Source organism: Podarcis melisellensis (assembly GCF_964234715.1).
Source record: "Podarcis melisellensis genome assembly, chromosome: 2".
NCBI lineage: Eukaryota > Metazoa > Chordata > Lepidosauria > Squamata > Lacertidae > Podarcis > Podarcis melisellensis.
This window is the reverse complement of record NC_138529.1, coordinates 21507435-21524701: the sequence shown is the minus strand read 5'-3', so window position 1 is coordinate 21524701 and position 17267 is coordinate 21507435. Positions and strand designations below refer to the sequence as shown.

At 42.5% G+C, this 17267-nt stretch overlaps 1 protein-coding gene across 4 annotated transcripts in view; it reads left to right on the top strand.

Annotated features, from left to right (window-relative positions):
- PECAM1 (platelet and endothelial cell adhesion molecule 1) overlaps positions 1–17267 on the top strand; it is a 44909-nt gene that overhangs the window by 10217 nt on the left and 17425 nt on the right. For 2 of the 4 annotated variants that reach the window (XM_081898615.1, XM_081898614.1), the window contains exons 6-13: positions 1898–2149; positions 4457–4738; positions 5200–5481; positions 6781–6888; positions 7540–7567; positions 9334–9407; positions 12196–12255; positions 14669–14737. In XM_081898615.1, the coding sequence (XP_081754741.1) occupies positions 1898–2149; positions 4457–4738; positions 5200–5481; positions 6781–6888; positions 7540–7567; positions 9334–9407; positions 12196–12255; positions 14669–14737 (1155 nt within the window). The remainder of the gene's footprint in view (positions 1–1897; positions 2150–4456; positions 4739–5199; positions 5482–6780; positions 6889–7539; positions 7568–9333; positions 9408–12195; positions 12256–14668; positions 14738–17267) is intronic. The other 2 variants (XM_081898616.1, XM_081898617.1) reach the window with 1 other exon arrangement.

Below are 17267 nucleotides of genomic sequence, written 5' to 3'. Positions count from 1 at the left end.
AAATGCGCGACTTATATTCGGGTGCGGCTTACTGTATATTTGGGCCAATATCGTAGGTGCATTGCCTTCCCCCCACCCCTATTTGCACACTCCAAATTGTCGTACCTTCCTTGTGGCTTCCCTCCTGTGTTATTTCGATTGCAATTGGGGGAAAGGGTAGTAGCCGATCGCACAGTTCCATTTACTTGTGTGTAATGTGTAATCTGGCCTTCAGGCAAGCTGCAGCCATGTGCAGGCAATGCGGTTCAACCCAAAGGTTGTGTATAATCTCCACCAATAAATCAGTTCTGTTTATCCATCTGAAGTCTGAAGACTCCCCCCCCCCAAGGGTTTAGCAGACAACGCAACTAGTTTAGGGACTATTTCAAATAAAGCAATAGACCTAAGAGTGCTTTTTAGAAATCTCACATAAGTTGCAGGCACCTACGACTAATTGCAATGTAGTCAGGCCTGCTTCTAATTTGATTCAGGCCTTGCCGTGCTACAAGGGGAGAATTTCAATCACGTTTAATGTCTGATGTGCTATTACTGTTCAATTATAGCTGCTGATTTATTTGTGTGCTTTAGACCAGGGGTCAGCAAACTTTTTCAGCAGGGGACCAGTCCATTGTCCCTCAGACCTTGTGGGGGGGGGCGGAATATATTTGGGGGGGGAATGAACGAATTCCTATGGCCCACAAATAACCCAGAGATGCATTTTAAATAAAAGCACACCTTCTACTCATGTAAAAACACCAGGCAGGCCCCACAAATAACCCAGAGATGCATTTTAAATAAAAGGGCACATTCTGCTCATGTAAAAACATGCTGATTCCTGGACCATCCACGGGCTGGATTTAGAAGGTGATTGGGCCGGATCTGGCCCCTGGGCCTTAGTTTGCCTACCCATACTTTAGAGTTTTAGAAACAACTGTGTTTTGCATTATGTACTTGGTGCCTTTGTGTGGAGACAAAAAAAATGTAAACGGTGAACTGAAAAAAGAACAAACTAAAACCCAAATTTTTACAATCATCTAAACAAATGAGTAGGTGAATGAACAGGTCCATTTGTAATAAAAGAGCAAAAATTAATCATCTTGACTCCACGCAGCACGGCATGGCATCTCCTGAAAATTAGAAATGGAAGGGGCAGGGAAAGCTGTGAAGTGAATGTTCATACTGTGCATGATTTGTGACATTACTGAGCTGTGTGACATTAAACAGCATTTTTTGTATAACTTGTTGAAACACTTGTCAATTAGTGATGCCTTGCAATATAACATGGCACTTTCATACAAGCAAGATCAGTCTGAGTTTATACCATGTGTATTCAATAAGCAGAGGGTACTTTGATCTTATGGGACGCCAGTGGCGCTGTGGGTTAAACCACAGAGCCTAGGACTTGCCGATCAGAAGGTTGGCGGTTTGAATCCCCACGACGGAGTGAGCTCCCGTTGCTCGGTCCCTGCTCCTGCCAACCTAGCAGTTCGAAAGCACGTCATGTGCAAGTAGATAAATAGGTACCGCTCCAGCGGGAAGGTAAACGGTGTTTCCGTGCGCTGCTCTGGTTCACCAGAAGCGGCTTAGTCATGCTGGCCACATGACCCGGAAGCTGTACGCCGGCTCCCTTGGCCAATAAAGCGAGATGAGTGCAGCAACCCCAGAGTCGGCCACGACTGGACCCAATGGTCAGGGGTCCCTTTACCTTTTTACTTTTATCTTAACACATGTAAGGAATTCCAGACCTTGAACCTCATGGTCTGAGTCCCAGGCTTGGCTTTTTTAGGTGCTTGGGACTATATAGACCTCTGAGGTGCCCCATCAATATCGAACTATTGCATATTTATTATATTATAAATGGATCACGTAGGAAGGCTCTAGATATCTAACTTGTTTGTTCCCCACATATCTTTTGCAGAACTGTTTTCCAAGCCGATTCTAGTTCATAATCAAACAAGATGGGATGAAAACAGTTTGTTACAAATTGAATGTCGAGTTAACAGCTCACTGCCAATACATTTCTCAGTCATAAAAGACGACAGAGTAGTGGCAAGCAGAGATGTCTATACTGTTACCAAGGTCCGTGTAAGCGACACTGGAGTCTATGTTTGTCGAGCTGAGATAAATGGGATTGCCAAGGAGAGTGCCCCTGCGCGGCTACATGTTTATGGTAAGTTCATTGAGAAATATGAAAGTCATCTGATGAAGCGATATAGTAGAATTATTTGCAGATTGGCGGCTTTCCTGGATATGCTCACTAATGCAGATAGGTGTTGGCCCCAGCAAAAGGGAGATCAGTAGCCCCACTCAGACAAGAAGGCAAGGTAAAGCAGCGTCAGCAACATGGAGAGGGGTCTAAGTATGGGTTTCAAGGAGCACAGCTAGTGATCCTGCAGCTAGGACAGGCCACACACGTCGTCTCAGTCTCAGCAATGCCCTGGATAGATAGATAAAACAATAAACCATTACAATATATGCAGAAAGGGAAATTTGATATAAGAGCACAATTTAAAGTCCTGAATCAGCAGTCAGTTTGTGGCCCTTATTCTGATTGCTCCTGCTGTGAACCTAGCAACCTTTGCTGTTATCTGCTCATTTTGATCTGATAGAAGAAAGGACATTGTGGCAGTGGTTGAGCGCCCTGGGACGGTTAGTACGAGTGGGGTGATGATCTCGTTCCTCAGCTCTTTGTAAAAAGTGCAAGGCAGGAGGACTTGTGCCACTGTTTCAATGCTACCATCTCCACAGGGGCAAAGACGTTTCTCAGGTGGGATCTTTCGGAATGGACCCTCAAGTACCGCAGATGGCAAAACACCCAGTCTTGCAAGTGTAAAAGCACGCCTGTATTTTGGGATAATAAGTTTGTGCAGATATGGGGCCAGAGAATCAAAATGGAAAGGTGGAAAATGAACGTACTAAGGACAGAATTTCTTATAGTGGCCAGGTTGTTCTGATGCTCGATATCTTTTAGACATTGACCAATTAGACTTTTTGCTTTAGTAGGGCCCAAAGTGACTAGGTGTTGTGGGGATAGGCCACAAGAGTGAAGTTTTTGATAGACGGTTTCAAGCCAATGCCCTGGATCATTACAGCCTGCGCTAGGTGTTCAGGTACTCAAGGCCCCACCTCTTGAATACTGCATCCGGCCCCATGCAAGACTGGTGCTTTCTCTGCAGCTGTTAGCTGCTTCTAGGCCCTGGGGTTTCAAACTGTGGGGCTCTCTCTGTGGACCAATCATCAGCATGTGGTGACAGAGGTGCCTTCTCAGGATTTCAGAGGAGATGTGGGCTGTGGAGGCTGCGTGTCCACATTTTTACAGTGCTCTTCAGTCAAATAGGGCTCCCACCGCAACTCACAAAGAGCAATAAGAATTAGGCTTACAATCAGAAAAAGGAAAAGAGGGGTTGTTAATGGTACAGGAACCCAACTCCCCTTTACTGCTCACAGGTGGGTTAAGATTACCGGTAGTTTCTTTCAATGAACTGTGTATGGCTTGAGAGTGAACACTAAAACCCACTGCAACCTACATTCCTGTTGAGGGCCAGCCATGCCAGGAACAGCACAAAGACCCGAGATCCCTTGGGTTTCTTCTGACATCATCAGCTCTATCTCAGGTGGCATTCAGCCTGCATTAGTCCTAATAATACTGTGCTGATATTATTCATCATAATCACCTCTACAAATGAGAGCTGGAAGAGTAGTGTGCTTTATCAGGGTTTAGCCTTGGGAGTTGTTTTCAAAAAAAAATGAGCCATATTTCCTGTATCATCAGATGTCAAGGAAATAAGCAACTATCCTATTTTTAAAAGACATCTGAAAGCAGCCCTATTTAGGGAAGTTTTTAATATTTAATGCTGTATTGTTTTTAATATTCGATTGGGAGCCATCCAGAGTAGCTGGGGAAACTCAGCCAGATGGGCGGGGTATAAATAATAAATTATTATTATTATTATTATTATTATTATTATTATTATTATTATTACTATTATCAGCATAGTCGTACCTTGTTTTGTGACTGGAATCTGTTCTGAAGCCCTGGCCGCTAGCTGAAAAGGACACAGGGCAAATTGCCGTGTCTGCGCATGCGCGAGCAGCAAATCCAGAAGTAACCCATTCCGGTACTTCTGGGTTTGCTGCAGACGTTTGCCAGAATGGGTGCTAGACGAGGCGGATGTTCACGGAGGTATTACTGTATGTCGGCCTGTGAGGCTTTCCTTCTTCAAGGCATTTTAAAGAGGGAATGTTCCTGAAAACATGCACAGTGCATTTCCCTTGGTCTCTAAGGTGCTACTAGACAAATCTTTATATATTTTTATATATTTTGACTGCTCTCTGTGTGATTAGAGTTCTTCAAGTGCACAGAGCATTGTTTCCTGGCAGCTTTGTGCATTTCTCATTGCTCACCTTATGAAATGACTTTAAGCAGGATTATTCATGTAGCTGCTTATGCACCTATTTCATTTAATTATTTTTCCAGCTCCCGTTTCCAAACCAAGACTTTCCCCACCGACTTCCCAAGTAGCAGTATTGGGGAAGTTGTTCACTGTAAACTGTTATTCCAGCAATGGAACTCTACCTATAACATATACATTGTACAGAGGAGGCATATATGTTAACAAGACAGAAGTAAAAGTAAATGAACCCGCAAAGTTTTTGGTCAAAGCAACCAATGCACATGTTCCAGAAGACTACAGTTGTGAAGCTAAAAATGGCCATTCAGTTCCACAACGAAGCACTCGGGTAAACATTACAGTGATAGGTAAGTGTCTGGTGCTTTTTTAAAAGAGGCACTTTGTTTTTGTTTTAGAATGTTAAATGCTTTAACTCTTCTAAGCAATACACTTTACTATACATCATTTCATATCTGTAATAATTGTACTAATTTTGGTATATACACTTCGACACAACTTTTTAATACATTCAGAAACACTTATCTGACTGTTCATTGTTGCTTTATTTTTAATTTTAATTTTGTGTAATTGTTGGGAAAATGTAACTCAGTGCAACTATGTTAAACAGTGACTTCTTTGAACTCAAAAACAAGGAAACAAAAGTACTAAATAACTAGGTTGTATTGGCAGGGGTTCCTCCCATGCTAGTTAGAAATGAATTCTATGTATAATTGCTCTTAACTTAACCTACTTCCAGCATTTATAATTTGCCATCTAGCCAGCACTTCTCCACTGCTGTTCAGCCTTTTCTCTGTACTTTAATCCCCAGCTCCGGTTGGTAGCATAAGCTTGGGGAGACCTTCACATGGAGATGTGGAAGATGGCAAAGAGCTCGCAATCTCCTGCTCTGTTGGTTCAGGATCTTATCCTATTGAGTTTACCTTCTTTAGAGAAAACCACCCCAAACCTTTGTATAAAGTAACAGAGAAGACAAAACGCATTGCTGTTTGGTACAGAGATAGCCTTACAAGCCAAGATGGAGGGAAGTACTTTTGCAGAGCTGACAACCAAGCAAAATCACCTGTAGAGAGCAACATGATGACTGTCAACGGTACGTTCTGTTCATGGATTGATTGATTGATTGATTGATTGATTTGGACATATGGTGCCATAGCATTCAAATTGATGAAATTCTTTAAATAGCACCTCGGGTATTAATGCATTTTGATCCAAATGCTACCCATATTTCAGGAGGCTCCAGATAGGTGTATTCCAAGGTAGCCTAGTTTGGACAGTTATTGTTGGTCACGGGTCTCCAGAATTGTGTACATTAACAGTAAATATGTGTGGTGACAGAATGTCTTGGGCCCCAAATCCTCCTTCATTTGTATTTGCATTTTCTGCAAGGATATTCTTGGGATAAAGGGGAAAGAGAAGAGTGGCCAGAAGCAAGGAGGATGAGGCTCACGAACCTCTTCAAGGCACACCTGCAGTGTAAACTTTAAAGGGGTTTTAGCAGATGTTTCCTCGTTCTAGGAAACCCTGGAAATGTCGTTCGGCAAGGGTACCTTGGGGTTTCTAGTGGTGAATTGTCAGCGCCCTCGTGTCATGTCAGTGGAATATTGCTTCTTCCTGATGTTAGAAGGAGGGAAGTCAAATAGGGGGGGTTGACAACATTACTAGAGCCAGGGCTTTTTTGGCTGTGGCTCCAATCTGGTGGAACACTCTGTCACAAGAGACTAGGACCTTGCGGAACTTGACATCTTTCCGCAGGGCTGCAGGACAGAGCTGTTCCACCAGGCCTTTGGTCAGGGCACAGCTTGACTCCCTCCTTTGGCAATCTTCACAGAACTTTAGCCTAATGGTTGCCATCAATTTGAGTTGAATTAATTTTAATGAAATGATTTTAGAATGTTGTATTATTTTATTGTTGTTAGCCACCCTGAGCCTAGCTTCGGCTGGGGAGGGCGGGATATAAATAAAATTTATTATTTATTATTATTATCACTACTCCCTACATCAGTGTTGCTTAAGTTCCAGGTGGCCTGTTCATTGAGTATTCGCCCTAATTTGTTTTCAGGGAGGTTGGACAGATTTGTGTCAAGCAAATATTTATCCCACATTTTCCAGTGCATCTTCCTGTTACTTTCCTTATTGAAAAAGTCTGATTGGGGGAGTGGGAAAGGATGAATGCTCAGTAAACAGGTCACCTGGAACTTAAGCAACCTGAGAACAGGAATGATTTTGGGGGTGGCAATATTTGTACACATTTTTCATACTGATGTGGAAATGCACCCCTGAGCATCAGAAGAGATTTGTTGCTTCTTGTGAAGGTTTGGTGTTGTTGCGGGTGATGGTGGTGATATCATACCATGCCTGACACATGATCTGCTTTTCCCTTAATTTTTAGTTGTTCTGGCTTCATGGAAGAAATGGCTCATTGTGGTAATCATCATTCTGATTTTCCTTGCTATTGCCATTGCGGCTTCCTGGTGGTATGTTCGGAAGAAGGCAAAGGGTGAGATACTTTCTTTAGCATTCAGATGTGGGGTGAATAGAACAGATGCTTTTCTGTCTATACCCAGGGTGGCTATAGACTAGATGCTGCCCTCCAAATGTGTTGAACTACAACTGCTGCCATCCCTGACTTTTTACCATGCTGGCTGGGGCTGATGGGAGTTATAGTCCAATGCTAAATAGTGCTATTCTGATGAAAGTAACAATATTCTGGTCAAAACGGTGGGTTTGGTCTTTTTGATTGCTATAGTGTGACAGCGAAGTTCATGAAAGTGGTATTTAATGCTCATTACATTAACTAAATGATTCCTGTTTGCTTGTTTTTAGTTTAATCATTTTATTCGTATTTGCGATAGCTGACAAATAAAATTCAATGTTGCCTGTCCCTGTGTACCACTGTATACATTCATACTGTACACATAACTTTGTGGGTTAGTAACCACGAGTTGTTATTAACAAAAATACCAATGCTCATTGTTGGACATAAGGCAGTGCTGGGTGAGCTACGAACTGTTTGTTTTAAGAATTCTTCATCCATCAGTGCAGCAACAACGTATGTGCTAACATGGTTTGCTTGTTCATTTATTTATGCAATTGACTTTCTATACATGTGGTATATGTTAGTAACTTGCTGTTATTTTCCCTTATGAAGCTAAAGGCAATCCTTTGGAGTTGACTAGGTAGGTTGGCTTTCTTACCGTGCTAATAGTGAGTTATTTCTAATAAATGTGGTGATGATGTGTCCCTGATGCTGTCCTGTGCATAGGCATGTTCAGGCATTCACCTGAACATTCAAATGCTCAAAGGGTGGACAGGAGCAGGAGTTCACATGCAAACACTGCCCCAACATACTTGCGCACAACCCACCCACCCCAGCCCCCGCCTTCCTCAGACTGCATGGGGTTCTTCTCATACCTACTTGAACGCAAGAAGACTCCTCTATGTTATCAAAAGCCCTGCTTTATCAGAGTCAGCAATAGTGGGAGGTGTTCTATTCATATGCACGAAATTGCCAGCAAAAGCCCTTTGCAGACATCACCCATACGGCAGGAGGAAGACTAGGGGCTGGCAGGGTGGGTGGAATGCAAGGAGCACACGGATGTTGGGGATAAGGTTTGTATATTCACCCCTGCCCCGTCCACAGATATGTCATTTGCCTGTGCAAATCTTTTGTGGTGGAAATGGTAACCATAATCCAAGCAGATACAGTGGTACCTCGGATTACATACGCTTCAGGTTACATATGCTTCAGGTTAACCCAGAAATAGTAAATCAGGTTAAGAACTTTGCTTCAGGATGAGAACAGAAATTGTGCTCCAGTGGCGCAGCAGCAGCGGGAGGTCCCATTAGCTAAAGTGGTGCTTCAGGTTAGGAACAGTTTCCAGTTAAGAACAGACCTCCGGAACGAATTAAGTACTTAACCCGAGGTACCACTGAATAGGAGTTTGTGTTGAGAACATCAGAAGAGTAAATAAAACAGAAGATTATGCCACCGAGGTGCTATCCTCTCCCTGCAGTCATTTTACTGCCTTTCTGCTAGTGTGGTTTTAAGTGTTAAAATACTAAAGCAAACAAATGAGATAAAATATAAAGTTGGCCTGGCGGGGTGGGGGCCGCAGTCTAACTGCAGCAGGGAAGCATTATGCCTCAACAACCCAGGCAAACAAATTAGTTTGTTTCCAAATAATTATGTTGCTTTTGGATTATTCATATTGTTGTGAGCCACTTTAAAGGCAAAGCAGGACCCCCCCCCCCCAAATGGCACATAAAAATAATATAAATAGTAGTTTATAAGAATAATTTGGCTTTTTATCGTCCTTCAGATCTGAGGCTCTTCTGGTATCACATTTCCAATGAAAAATGGCCTACCTGGGGCCAAGGCAACCTAGATTGTAATTGCCAGGGACTTGTTATAAGGGTAAAGGTAAAGGTAAAGGACCCCTGACAGTTAAGTCCGGGTCATGTGGCCAGCATGACTAAGCCGCTTCTGGCGAAACCAGAGCAGCGCATGAAAACGCTGTTTACCTTCCCACCTGAGCAGTACCTATTTATCCACTTGCACTTTTTGGTGTGCTTTTGAACTCCTAGGTTGGCAGGAGCTGGGACTGAGAAACGGGAGCTCACCCTGTTGCGGGGATTCAAACTGCCGACCTTCTGATTGGCAAACCCAAGAGGCTTAGTGGTTTAGACCACAGCGCCACCCGCATCCCACTGTGATAAGGGTGCTTACCATCAAAAGGCACATCCCATGATGCCTTTGCACATCTATGAAACAGCTTAGTGTCTTAGAAGCATTTGTGGAAATCCGTGATTCTTTAGATTGCATGTCCCCAGAATTATATCCCTGAGATCAAGAGGAAGACTGAGCTTTATTAAAAGATGACCTTCTGTTGTTAAAATACCAGTGCTTCATATTCTGTTCTTCGTTCTGTTTTTCTTTTCTCAGTTCTATACCAGCAACCAATTCAGTGGGTGAGAAGCTGACACCACGACAGAATAATGAAGGGGAATTCTATTTCGGTAGCTTATGGTTAATGACCTTATTGATAGTGTCTGCTTCAGACTCCTTTTCCCTTTCTCTCTCCTAGTCTTACTACTTCCACCTTGAAATCATGCCATTATTCATACCTGGCCCAAACAAAAGATTCTTATTCATATACCCAAAAGGGTTGACTGTATTTTGCTTTTCAGATGAACTTGGCTTTGATAGATACAGTTACATAGGGACATGGGCCACATATTTTGTTATTATTAATTATATTTATACCCCGTCTTTTCCTCCAAGGAGCTCATGGTGGCATACATGGTTCTTCAGTTTTTTGTGTGCTTACAACAACCCTGTGAGGTTACCTCCACATGTGGTGGGAATGCCCTAAAATCCAACCCTTCTGGACAGCAGTCCTACAAGAGATATGCAAAATAACTAAACAGGTATTAGAACTCACCCCAGAACTGGCCCTACTGAACCTCTTCCATCATAATGACCACTCACATTATATACATTTTATAACCCACTTACTCTCAGCAGCCAGAAAGAAGCCTCATAGTCAGACACTGGAGACACGAGTCAGGAGTAAACATGGACCGATGGTATCAAATTGTATGGGAAACGGCCTTAATAGAAAAGCTAACTAATAAACAGAAACTGACACGGGGACAAATAGAAGAGGACGCCTTCACCCCAGTATGGCTCCCCTTTATCACATACACAGCCCAACAAGACAACAAGAATCCACCAACAGCATGTGAATCAACCTGGCTTACCTGACTCACCAAGCCCTCCGCACCCTCACAAATGCAAACAATCCCCACTGCAGCCAAGCACAGATAACCAACCACACCCTGTCCCCCCAATACCTCTCACTACCAAGGAAATGTAATAAATGAATAGAAAGAACCTACCTACCACATACACTATGCAAAAGAATATCAGCCTCTCCCCACTCTTCTCAACACCAATGTCTCACAACAAATGTAACTGACTTGTAAGAAATTGTTTAAATTGTTATTAAGGAAATGATTATTTTTCTCCTTCCAATACAGCAGAAAAGTTGTCCAAATATAAACAGTTAACTTATTAAACCTCACAATAATTTCATAATTACCTTTCTATGCATTTCTAATAGTTTAACCAAATTGGTAATTTTTGAAATAACTGTAGAAACTACTCTGAATTTTTTTTATTCCAAAAACGAAACCTTCATCTGGTTGTAAATATTAAGGTTATACCAGCAAGAATGAGTCTTTCTGTAAAAGTAAATATATAATTTAAATCAAGTCTTACTGACTAGTGATTTAAATTGTGATTTAAATCAAGCATCCTCTGCACCTTTCAAAGGATGTGGGTGAAGTAGGAGAGTCTTGAGAGGGGGCTTCCCTTATCCCTTTAGCTGCAACTGTAGAACCTGCTATGCCACCCTGGCCCTCAAGTAGGGATGGAGGAGAAAATAAATTCAGTCTGAATTAAAAGGCAGACCTACTCAATCTGCACTTTCTAAAACAATCCGCAAACCGAAATACAGCTAGCCTTCATAATTTGCATTTCTCTGAATTTTGTAAAGAATAGAAAAATGCATTTGATTAGCAGTAACTAGGATTACACTGGTTTCAGATGTCGAAGTAAACCACATTTATTGCTAACCAGGAAAGGGAGGGATTCAGGTAGGGAGCCATGTTGGTCTGATGCAGTCGGGGGGGGGGGGAGAAAAAGATAAAGCTTATAAGCTTATACCAGAACAAACTTAGTTGGTCTATAAGGAGCTACTGGACACTTTTTTATTTTTTTAAATTTTTATTCAGGAAAGGGAGGACAAACACACCTGAGGAGGGTGTGAGCCTGCTAGACAATCTCAGGTGGACTGTGTATTGTGTGTACTGGACTGCTAAGTATGATGTTCAGACACAGGAAATTAAGCACAACACTCTTATATCAGTTGGCTTGGCTTGGCATGATCCTAAAATGGAGTCTTTACCTGTTAAAATGAGACCCAGTAATGTCAAATTGATCAAAACTTAGCTGTCATAGTCAATCTAAGCAAAGTTCATCATAGATGTGTAGTCAAAAGCACAGAAGAGTTGTCACCAGGTAATCAGCATACCTTCCAACATTTCTCCGATGAAAATAGGGACGTCCCGTTGCATAATGATAATTTTACTATTTATATCCCACACATCTTACTGGGTTGCCTTAGCACTCTGGGCAGTTTCCAACATATATAAAAACATCATAATACATTAAACATTTTAAAAAATCTTCCCCATGTAGGATTGACTTCAGACACCTCGGGCGTTGGGTAACTCCATACCCTCCAACATTTCTCCAATGAAAATAGGAACATCCTAAGGAAAAGTGGGACATTCCAGGATCAAATCAGAAACTGGGACAGCTTCTCTGAAGGGACGTCCCTGGAAAAGAGGGGCACTTGGAGGGTCTGAATTAGTTCAAGCTGGTCAAAGGAGCTTAAAGAGAAGCAGAAAAGATGGGACAAACAAACAAAAAACCCATGAGAGCCTCTCAAAGAGCAGGGCATTGGAAAAGGGAATAATCATCAGTGGAGCAGGCTGCAGAGCATAGCTCAAGAATCAAATGAGGGGCCTGACTGTGAGTATTTATAGCAGGCAAGGATAAGGAAGATTCAAGGATGGGGCACACTGGAGACTGTGGAGGGCAAAACCCCAGGTTAAGACTTTCTATACGTGATATGTGATGATACAAATATTGTGCTTAAAAGGGAGTTGTAGCTGTTTTTAAAACTGCTGCTAATTAGTTTGTCTGCTCATCTCTTGTTTTGTTTTTTTAACATTTTAGGGTCAGGTTATAATGAAGATGGTGAAAAAAATAATTTAAAATCAAACGAGGATGGTCAAGGTAATTTCTGGGATTTTATTTTTGAGTGTATTTCTAACTTTTCAAGAGAGTATAGTTCATTGAGGATTAGAACAGAATGTATTCCAGCTTGGAGTGATTTCACTCTGCTTGTATATCTTTTCCGGGGATAAATTTCAAAATACAGTGGTGCCTCACAAGACGAAATTAATTCGTTCTGCAAGTCTTTTTGTCTTGCGAGTTTTTCGTCTTGCGAAGCACGGTTTCCCATAGGAATGCATTAGAAATCAATTAATGCGTTCCTATGGAAACCGCCTTCAGACCAGGTCCGGGGACAGTCTGTCCCCCGACCTCTTCTGAAGGCTGGCGGGGGGCAAAAGTCTTTGTCCCCCCTGCCTGCCTTCCCGGGAGAGCAGGAAGGCAGCGCTGCCCCCGGGAAGGCAGGCATTTAAAAGAGGTCCCCGGAGATTTCCCTATGGGCTTTCGTCTTGCGAAGCAAGCCCATAGGGAAAATCGTCTAGCGAAGCGACGCAAAAACCGAAAAACCCTTTCGTCTTGCGGGTTTTTCGTCTTGCGAGGCATTCGTTTTGCGGGGCACCACTGTACAACAATTTACATGGATGCCACTTGGATTCAGATACTGAAAGATTCCACAGAAAGCCCAATCAGGCTTGTTCCTGTTTTACAAGTGTTAAAATATTTTAGAGGGACCTTTCGATCCTTATCCACTTCTTTTTATCATTGCTGCTTTGACATCCCTTGACATTTTGAATATGCAAAGAGATCTATTATTATTTCTATCACCCACCAACAACGTCCCCACAGCAAAGCAAACCTGCCACCTTCCACCATATGTTTTGTTGACACAAGGTCAACACTATTAGCGTAGCATATGAGCAAATGCTTTTAATGCTTAGATATATCCTTGCCATGTTTTATACTGATTGTCAATCCAATGACTGAGTAGAAAAGCTCAAGTTAGCTGTTGTCAAGTCTTGCTAGATTCTACTAGGCACATTATAGATTTAGTTCCATATACGAATTACAGACATGGGCTCCTCGATCCATGTTGGAGTCAGAGAAGGGGTAATTGGCTAAAACTCCACATGCTAGGATCTCAATCCAGATTGGAGAGATCACACCTGCAATTTGTGTTAAACATGCTGCACTTAAGGGCACAGATAGGTAGTTAATATATCCTCTAGTCCAGTGTTTCCCAAACTTGGGTCTTCAGCTAAATTTGGACTACGATTCCCATCATCCTTGACCACTGGTCTTGATAGCTAGGGATGATGGGAGTTGTAGTCCAAAAACAGCTGGAGATCTAAGTTTGGGAATCTCTGCTCTAGTCTAGCTCTTAGAAAGACTGATACCTCCATTACGCATTGGGTTGTGTCAGACTTTGTGCTAGACTTCCTTTTTGCTTGGTTTAAAATTAGCTGATACTGCCCACTCAAAGAAATTTTAAGCACAGCCTCCTGTTAATCAAACAATTATAAATAGCACATTGTTGAATGAATTAAGATCTGCATGTTATTTATATATTTTAAAATAAATTCATATCCTCTGAGAGAAATAACAACTATAAATAAATATAAATAAATCTAATTGCAAGTTATCAGACATGGCTCTTTCATGGATTGCTTCTTCAGCAGCAATTTATTTGAAAGATGGGATCCATATTTACTTAAAATTAAAACACAATATTAAATATGTATTTGAAGTTGCCACTTCTTGTTTCAGAGCCCCAAATAAAAGGGGAGAGATTCTGTGGAAGGAGAGATCGGGTCAAATGTATCATGGCTTCTCCTCCTCCTCTCCACACATACAGTACATGGCAAAAGCAGGTCCCTACAAGTCTCTCCAGGACGCAGATGGCGCTGTGGGTTAAAGCCTCAGCGCCTAGGACTTGCCGATCGAAAGGTCGTCGGTTCGAATCCCTGCGGCGGGGTGCGCTCCCGCTGCTCGGTCCCAGCGCCTGCCAACCTAGCAGTTCGAAAGTAGATAAATAGGGACCGCTTACCAGCGGGAAGGTAAACGGCGTTTCCGTGTGCGGCTCTGGCTCGCCAGAGCAGCGATGTCACGCTGGCCACGTGACCCGGAAGTGTCTCCGGACAGCGCTGGCCCCTGGCCTCTTAAGTGAGATGGGCGCACAACCCCAGAGTCTGTCAAGACTGGCCCGTACGGGGTGCCTTTACCTTTACCTTTACAAGTCTCTCCAACTCTCTGGGTTTGTTTTGGTCACTGGTGGAGGGAAAATCTGCTGCATTTATTGGGATTCCAAAGCAGGAGGGGGAAAACTAAAAAAATCTGAATTGCAGATGTAGTGTACACAAGCTTTGTTTTTGCATCCTCTAAAGTCAATGGGAGTGTGACTGGTTTATTCCAGAGATAGCAAAAAAAAAAAGTTCAGAGTGCAATACAAAGAAACATCTTCTTGCTATTTTTGGGGCAGGACCTGATCTTGAGAATTCCGAGGTGGAATATACTGTCGTGGAAGTGTCGGCTGCTGATGCTTACAGAGGTAACTAAATAGCTGACTTGTGCCATTACATATACAGTGGTACCTCGGGTTAAGTACTTAATTCGTTCCAAAGGTCCGTTCTTAACCTGAAACTGTCTTAACCTGAAGCACCACTTTAGCTAATGGGGCCTCCTGCTGCCGCCGCGCCGCCGGAGCACGATTTCTGTTCTCATCCTGAAGCAAAGTTCTTAACCTGAAGCACTATTTCTGGGTTAGCAGAGTCTGTAACCTGAAACGTCTGTAACCTGAAGCGTCTGTAACCTGAAGTGTATGTAACCTGAGGTACCACTGTAGCAGGAAGAGCAATGAGTTTACCATTGAGTGGTGTCAATTGTAATTTCCCAATTCATTTTAGAAGGAGCAGGATTATATCTTAAAACCGTTGTTCCACGCTACTGGTAAACAGGAAGAAATAAAGCTTCCGCTTCAAGGATCAGCAGGTGTTTCTTCATAAACAGGACACTGCAGCCACCTGCATATAGTCAGAAATCCAGAAAGGACATCAGAACCGTGCAGTTCTGCTCGCAGCCCTTGACATATCACCTGCATCCCCTATAGATGAATCCACACCATCCTAATTGCAGAGAGCAGGTATGCATAAGGTGCATCCTTCCCCTGCAGGCAGTTGGTATTTTAGAAAAAAAGAATGGGTTAGGGAAGTGAGCTATAACCAAAAATCCCACAGGAAAAGGGGAAAACAAGTGAAGACATGGTAGCTTTATTATGCATTCCCAGATAATCTTAACAGTTGGGCTCCTTTTTTTTCTGAATGGCTCCCCATATTCTTCAGTGTTTGATTCTAGCACAACTCATGGTGATCCATTCTGTAGTCACAGAGATAAGATCACTGTTAATCCACTTTCACAGTAACAATAATATGCTGAGTATGTGTCCTTGTGTTGTGTATGGAAGTGTAGGCAAAAAGGAACAGCCATTGCAATGTTGCTCTTCCCCGCAAAATGGCATGCCAGCACTTTTCCTTTTTCAATAATACGAGCATGAATATGTCATTCCCACTCTGAGTGTAGTAGGTCAATTGATTTATAGGCTTATCATCTGCATGGAGCCATAGAAATAGCAGCTGAGTTTTTACTCTTTAAGGAAAAAAAGGCTTACATGTATGGCATTAAGAAATAGTCTAACTGATGATAGTCTTTGTGCCACAATATAATTATTACATTGACCACTGATTAGTTTTACTTGGTAACATTAGCCTGTGTCTGGTCTGGTGTCAAACTAACTTTTTATCCCAATGGACAAAGCAGCATGCTTGGTCTGTGGGATTTGTTCCTGGGAGTGAAAGCCCCTAGATGGCCAGCTCAGTGTCAATATCTTGAGCCAAACAGGACTTGGCAGGGGATGAATTGTCTGAATCAAGGATGTTGCTTGTTAGAAGACCTCTTTGGCAAACCATCAGGAGGAAGAAATAGGAAAAGGCAGCGGCACAGATCCTGCATTGCTTTGACCCAAACAGTCAAAAACCACTGGCATTGTTGCCAGTCTCAAACATTTTGGCAGAGATATGCTGGTAAACGTAAAAAATAACCAAACCAAATTTAGAACAACTGGACAGAAGTATATGGTTAATGGTGTGTTTTAAAAACAAACGTGCACATTTCTTGAAATTGTTGGTATTAAAAGTTCAGCAATACTCTGCTACTTCATAGCATATCCTCCAACATTTCTCTGGTGAAAATAGGGATGTCCTATTCTATTATTATTATTATTATTATTATTATTATTATTATTATTATACCCCACCAATCTGACTGGGTTGCCCCAGCCACTTTGGGCAGCTTCCAACATATATAAAAACCATAACAAAACATTAAACATTTAAAAACTTCCCTATACAGGGCTGCCTTCAGATGTCTTCTAAAGGCTGTAGAGTTACTTATCTCCTTGGCTTGGCAGTCAAATAGGTTTGTGGCCAGCAGCTCAGCTAGGCAAGTTATTTTCCACAGAGCACAGTGATCCGATTTACGGAAGTGACACATATTTTGTCAGCTATAAGACCTGCCTCTTCACACACTTCCTCCCACTAAGGGCTGCCTCGTTGACTTCGTTGCACCTGAAGGGGCTGGAGGGGTGCTGCTGCAGCACTACCCTCCTGACAATGATATTGCTGCTACTTATGTGCAACTGGGGTGGGCAGGCTGCTGCGCTTTCACTACTCCAACTTTGCCTCTGCCCTTGCCCTGCCCCGGGTAAGTGGCAGTGATGCTGCTGTCAGGATGCTGGCTCTGAAGCCTTGCTTCGTTGTTTATGGTTGCTTTTGTGTTGCGCCATAAACAGAATTGGCTAAATAATTGGAAAAATAATGAGGTACGTTTTGCTCATATTTGTGTATCAGAATCCAAAATTGCACCTGGGTTATGGATAAACATTGCATCTATTTATAGTGCACTTTCAGGTCTGGACAGATAGTAAAGGCCATTTTCCTAATTGGTAGCCATGTGCTTCCTTCTTTTGAGATGACAGGGCAGTTTTAAAACACGTACCGCAAAGTAACTGATTCTATATTGATACC